This window comes from Lontra canadensis, unplaced genomic scaffold (assembly GCF_010015895.1).
Source record: "Lontra canadensis isolate GAN:19392208 unplaced genomic scaffold, GSC_riverotter_1.0 scaffold3, whole genome shotgun sequence".
Classification (NCBI taxonomy): Eukaryota; Metazoa; Chordata; class Mammalia; order Carnivora; family Mustelidae; genus Lontra; species Lontra canadensis.
The window spans coordinates 17,207,934-17,213,692 of NW_022630997.1; the positions used below are offsets into that span (position 1 = coordinate 17,207,934).

At 61.1% G+C, this 5,759-nt stretch overlaps 1 protein-coding gene across 2 annotated transcripts; it reads right to left on the reverse strand.

Moving 5' to 3' along the window:
* Positions 1-823: 823 nt before the first annotated feature.
* KAZALD1 (Kazal type serine peptidase inhibitor domain 1) lies at positions 824-5,430 on the reverse strand. Of its 2 annotated transcripts, XM_032882045.1 has the most exons (6): positions 5,268-5,430; positions 4,362-4,486; positions 3,369-3,940; positions 2,066-2,226; positions 1,836-1,983; positions 824-1,665 (listed from the first exon to the last, which is right to left on the reverse strand). In XM_032882045.1, the coding sequence occupies exons 3-6, from the start codon at positions 3,886-3,888 to the stop codon at positions 1,571-1,573; spliced, it is 924 nt and encodes a 307-aa protein (XP_032737936.1). In that variant the 5' UTR covers positions 3,889-3,940; positions 4,362-4,486; positions 5,268-5,430; the 3' UTR covers positions 824-1,570. The 2 variants fall into 2 exon arrangements, with proteins under 2 accessions (XP_032737936.1, XP_032737928.1); XM_032882037.1 differs by lacking the exon at positions 5,268-5,430 and having other exon boundaries at positions 4,362-4,878.
* Between the last annotated feature and the right edge of the window lie 329 nt (positions 5,431-5,759).

The window sequence follows — 5,759 nt, forward strand, 5'->3', positions numbered from 1 at the left end:
GGGCCGCCAGGCTCTAAACAGACTAGTCACCGCCAGCTGCCCCCTCGCTTAGCCTGCAGAGGAGCCCTGTGGTCCCGCGGGAGGGACAGCCAAGCTCTCCGGTGGGGATTCCGGGCCACGCCCTTGCCAAGAGCCCGCGCTGCCTGCCTTGGGCCCCAGAGGACAAGTTCAGACACTGAGCCAACTGGGATCTCTCCGGTGGTGGCGCCAGACTCCGGGCGGGGCCCGCGCGCGTAGGAGACTGTCGCCATCCACACACAGGGTCTTGGCCTCCCGAACTCAAGTTTTCATTTTCTGCTTCACTCAGCCAATAAACACTGGGCCTCCTCACCTAGGCCAGGTACAGCGAGTGTGGAGGGAGATGTGGGGAGTGACCCCCAGCCAGATAGAACAGGTCACAGTTGGCAGATAAGGAAACTGGCTTACCTGTTTGTCTGGTTTCAGCAAAAAAATGGGTGGATTCCTAGGGGAAACCTAGGGTGCAGCCCACGCTGCTCGCCAAGGTGCTCCCCTCCATCCAGTTTGTGCTTTTACCCTGGGGCCCTACCCACATGGACCTGGTTCCCCACCTGCAGGGGCAGGCCAGCCCCAGTGGAGAGATGGGGAGAACAGCCTCCCTCCAAGCAAGTGTCTTCAGACTTGCTCCCTAGAGGGCAGGGCAGCACCCCCCTCTACCTGCCGCCCCAAGCTCCCTCTCTACATCCCGCAGGCACATGCCTAGGGAGCAGCTTCTAGAAGCCAGTGTCCTACTACCATGGGAAGCCTCCCAGGGAAATGTGGTCTTCATGTGCACACCTGCACGAAACACCTGTGCATCTGTGTCTCAGTTTGTTCATAAATCTTTATTGCATGCCTACTGTGCCTAGTCCTGTGCTAGGCAGTGTCCAATACAGAGTGGTATAAGATATGGTCCTGGCCTCGAATTTTCCAGAAGGACAGAAGTTAGACATGACCAAATGCCCATCTTAATGCACTGGCCTAAACCGTGCTCCATTATGCTTTTCCAGACCACAGATGGCCAACAGCAAAGAGGACTGCTGTTAGTAAGTGCAATTAGAACTTAGGTGAGGGGAGAAATTTCTAGAAGGTGAGTTTTGAGGAAGGGAAAACTGAGGCTAGGCCAAGGTTAGGGACTAGAAAAATAACAGTAGGAGCTGTGACAAAGGGTAGTTCAGAAGACTGGCTGAAGAGGGCTGGAGGGAAGGTTGTCAGGAAGAAGTGGAGGATCCCGGCTGCCTCTTTGTGTTTCCTCTGCAACCCCCTTCCCTGATACTCCCTCCCAGCCTAGCGACCAGGAGGCAGCTGCTGTCTTCTGCCTGGTTGGTCTATGCTGGAGGCTGTCCTGGCCAGGGCACCTCCTCCATAGGCCTCTTTGCTTCCCACTTCCCCTAGCGTCTGCCTCTCTCCCTGCCCTCTGCCAACTTTTGTCTCCCTACTTAACCACCACCGTGTTCCCCCTATTAAGGGCACCAAAGCAATGAAAGGGCCCTGCTCCCCCTTCCAGGTCTTTTCAAGAGCAGGGATGAGCACTCTCCCCACTCACGCACCCCCACAGCCCGGGGCTGCAGCCCTAGTAGTAATCCTCGCCCTCTTCACTCGCAGCCTCCTCCCCAGGAATCAGAGGCACGGATGGCACATGGGGGATGCCTGTGGAGTTCAGCTGGTCTGCACACACATGTGGGCAAAGGAGAGAAGAGGAAAGAGGGGCTGTCAGTGAAGCCATACTTGCCTCTGAACCCACATGCGCATAGGCACACAGACACACATTCAAGGGCCTCGATCCACCACCAGCACCAACCCGCCCCCAGCCCCCAGAGCCCAGGGCTCACCCTTACCTGGCGTGAGCACTGTCAGGCTAGCTGGAGCCTCGACCTGGCCCAGGGCGTTGCGGGCCAGGCAGCGGTAGACACCTCCGTCGCTGGGACGCACAGCCTGGATCTGCAGCCAGCCTGTGACCTCAAACCTCTGGGGTCCACCCCTGAACTGGTGCCAGAGGCGGGGGTCAGCAGGGTCCTTCTAGGAGGACCCTGGTCTGCCCAGAGGAGGCCTCGACTCCCTCTCCTACCTGCACTGAGATGTGGGGGTCATCCCCGGGGAGCTGAACGTCCAAGCCGTCCTTCCTCCACTCGATGGATGCCATGGGGTAGGCAAACACCTCGCAGCCAAAGATCACATCCTGCCCCGTCACGTTCCAAACGTCATACGGATGCAACACGATCTGGGGCTCTGGGGATGGAGATGGGAGGCCTGAGAATGGGCACATCTGACCCCAGAAGCAGGCCGTGCATGAACCATCATGGATGTGTTTGTGGGGGAAGACAGTCAACACAGAGGTAAATACACACCCATACACGTGACTTGATCAGTACACACGGGTACATGTAAATGTAGGTACAGGTACACGCAAGGTATAAACTCCGAAATGGTGAGGTACGAGCAGACAGGATGCCGCAGCTCAGCAGCCACACTCCATTCCTGATCTCTCCCCTGTCCTCATTCCACCCTAGAGGCCCCTATCCTGCCCTACTTATAACCAACACCTCCCTCTACCCCCCCTTCCTAACCAGATCCAGTTGCCAAAGACCCCAGGAACAGCCCTTCCCGCCCCCCACACACACCCTGGGACCAGGGAAGGAGGCGAGGGGGGGGGGAATCCCACGTGGGAAAGGCAGAGAACCTGAAACCAGATCTGGGCAGCGGGCAGAAAGCCTGCAGTTATGGGGTAAAGTCTTGGGACCCCGCCGGTGTTTGTTTTCCTGGCAGCCCCAGCCAGGCCAGATCCTTCAAAGGGGCTCAGGAAGTGAAAGTGACTACCGCTGCCAAAGGAAACCTGAGGCCTGAATGGCCCCCATTTCCCGGGGGTAGGAGGGAGGAGCTGGAAGAGCCCCCTCCTTCACGAATCCTAAGGCACAGAAGAAACCGAAGGGAGGTGGGGAGACTGGGCGAACAGCTTGCTCTACGAAATCGGAATCCGCCCAAAAGAAACCCGATTGCATCTCTCTGGAACCCAAGTCTCGCTGCCTGGGCCCCAGCAGTCTGGGCAGACTGGGAGTCTTCGCTCTCTCGGTTTTGAGACCAGTCATTGGCTCTGTGCCTGCTCCCTCTGAGGGTGGGTCCCTGCCGGCCGGGTCTGGGGCTTCCACGCGCCTCAGAGGGGCACACAGCGTGCGGACAGAGCTCGGCCCCTGAAGGTGCTGGTCTCTGCGGACCAGCGGCAAGAGCGGGCTTACACTGGACTCGAGGACTCCCCGGCCTCAACTTTTTCTCTCCGCTGGCCAGAGATCAATTCAGTAGCAGGTCGGGGAGCAATGCCTCGAGTGCCTGGAGTGCCCCAAGTGCCGGGGGTAGGGCCCGCGGGCCGTGCGTACCGGATTCGCAGGGCCCCGGGTGCGCCAGCGTGAGGTTGGCGTCAGGTCGAGCGCGGGCCGCCTCCTGCAGGCGGCAGATCTGCGCGTAGGTGCGGCCGTCCGACCCGCAGAGCGGGCGCTGAGAGCGGCAGGCACACAGAGGCTCCGGCACCTCTCCGCGGCTCAGGTCGCCGCCCTCGTCCAACCGGCACTCAAGCTGCTCGCCGCAGCGCCCGTAGAAGTGGGCGCTGGGGTCCAGGTCGCAGAGCTGGCCCTCGAGGTTGGCGCATTCCCAGCAGCAGCCGCACACGTCTTGCACCCGGCCAGCCAGGCAACCCCGCGGCTCGGCGCACTCTTCTGGCCGACAGGGAGCGCAGCCCTCGCCCTCCGCCAGCAGCCGCAGCCAGCCGCGCCGTAGGTAATCGGGTCCTGGGGACGGCCGTGCGCCTGTCGGGGGCGGCGTCCGTAGCAGGAGCAGCAGCAGCGGCAGCAGCAGGAGCAGCGAGGGCGGCGCCGTGGCAGCTGCGGGCTGCTGCGGCATGGTTAGCTGGAAGCCCTGCGAGCACTCCGGGCATCAGCGCGTTCGTGGCACCCTGCCAGGGAGGGAAGCCAGGTCAGGAGGTCAGAAGCGACCTCACTGTTCATTGTACCAAAGTTTGACCCAAGCACACTGCCCCCTCCCCTGCTGCCTTGGCGTCCAGCAGACCCTCCACACAGATGCCTGGTGACTCTCTAGGAGCCATCCAGTGATTGACTACACTGTTTCTGGGGTTGGGGAGAGGTGAGAAGAACGGGTAATAAAGCTCAACCAGCAGTGCGCGCGTGCGCGCGCGCGCGCGCGCACACACACACACACACACACACACACACACCCCAGCGGCAGCACCACAGACCATCCAGCTCTGAAGCTTCCTGCCCTAGAGGAGGATGAAAATTGATGGCCCCAGAACTAAGGAGTTGTTAATAAGGGTGGGAATGGGGAAGAAATAATGCCCCTGGGCCCAGAGCGCTCACCTAGTGTCCAGGACTAAGCCCTTCAGAACAGCCCTGTCTCCGGTGGGAAAAAGCAGGCGGTGGAAAGAAAGCAGAGGCCAACAATCCGCTGGGCCTGCCAGCCACCTCTGCTCCGGCTTGAGGATCTCTGAGAGAGCCCACGGACTTGGACTCAGAGAGCACCTCCTCCGCCCCTCTCCCCGCCTCTCGACGTCGCACTCAACCCCCTCCCTCCAGTTCTGAAGCTGCCAATTTCATGCAGCCTCAAGGGACCCTCCTGGGCCACTTCCCCTAGCTGGGCCAAAGTCACAGTGAGAAGTGAGGAGCCCGTAACCGGACACCGAAGCTGGGAGAAGACAAGGGGTAGGGTGGGGTGGGGGTTGGGAGTAAGGGATATGGTGGTGGCTGGGAGGCTGGAAGGGTTGAGTGAAGGTCGAGGGCTTGTCCCATCGGACTTTACAGTCCCTGGGGTCTGCCAGAGCAGCTGCATAATAGGGAGGCAGTAGGAGCTCTGATGCCAAGTCGCGCGCTCCTGGAGGGCAGGGCCAACCAACATAGTAGCCCCGAAGCCCAGGGCTGGCTTCCCGGGGGCTATTGCAGGCTTGCCCATCCAGCTTCCCTACCAAGGCGCAGACCAGAGACTTGGCGCTTCCATCCGCCACCCCACAACTGGTCTCCTCCTCCCTCCCCACATCCGGCAGGTGCTTCAGCGCGACTGATTATAGAGGTCCCAGCTGACCAGCAGCCTCAGGGAGAGGTGGGCGGGGCGCCTCCCGCGCGGACCTCGCTCCGGGTCGGGATTACAGGTTACATTTGCAAGGCCGCCAAGGCTGGAGGCGTTCGGTCTCACGGCCGCCACCAGTGCCACCGTGGCACTCTGGGCTGGGGGTGGGGAGGAAAGCGTTCCTGGAGGCCCGCCCGCCTTACCCGGGGTCTGCCAGGCCCCGCCCTAGCCTGCCCCAAGCGGCTTACAGAAGCCGCGCTGCAGTCCAGTTTTGCAGGGAGCTGAAACTGAGCTTTGCAGTCGGGGAGGTGACGGTATTTAGACGGTATTTACTCATCCCAGAAGAACCTGGCCCCCGGCCTAGCGGCCTGGGCCTCCTGATCAGCCCCGAAGTTCAAGGCGGGCGACGGCCTCCACACCACCCAGGGGGATCGGCTCCGCATGCGTATTGGAGGCCTGCAGGGTCAAAACTCCCGGATGCAGCCCAGGACTCTCCCTCCGGACCTGAACTCGGCCAAACCCTTTCACTTAGGGGTTCCCTAGCCGAATGCACGTCACTCCTGGCCGGGTGGGGGTGGGGCACTGACGAGGTGGGCGAAAGCAGAAAAACAGTACCCCCATCTCCAAAACTCCAGCAGGACAGGCAGCACACTTCACGCGATGCCTCAAAACTGTCGCGAGAATCAGAACAGGAA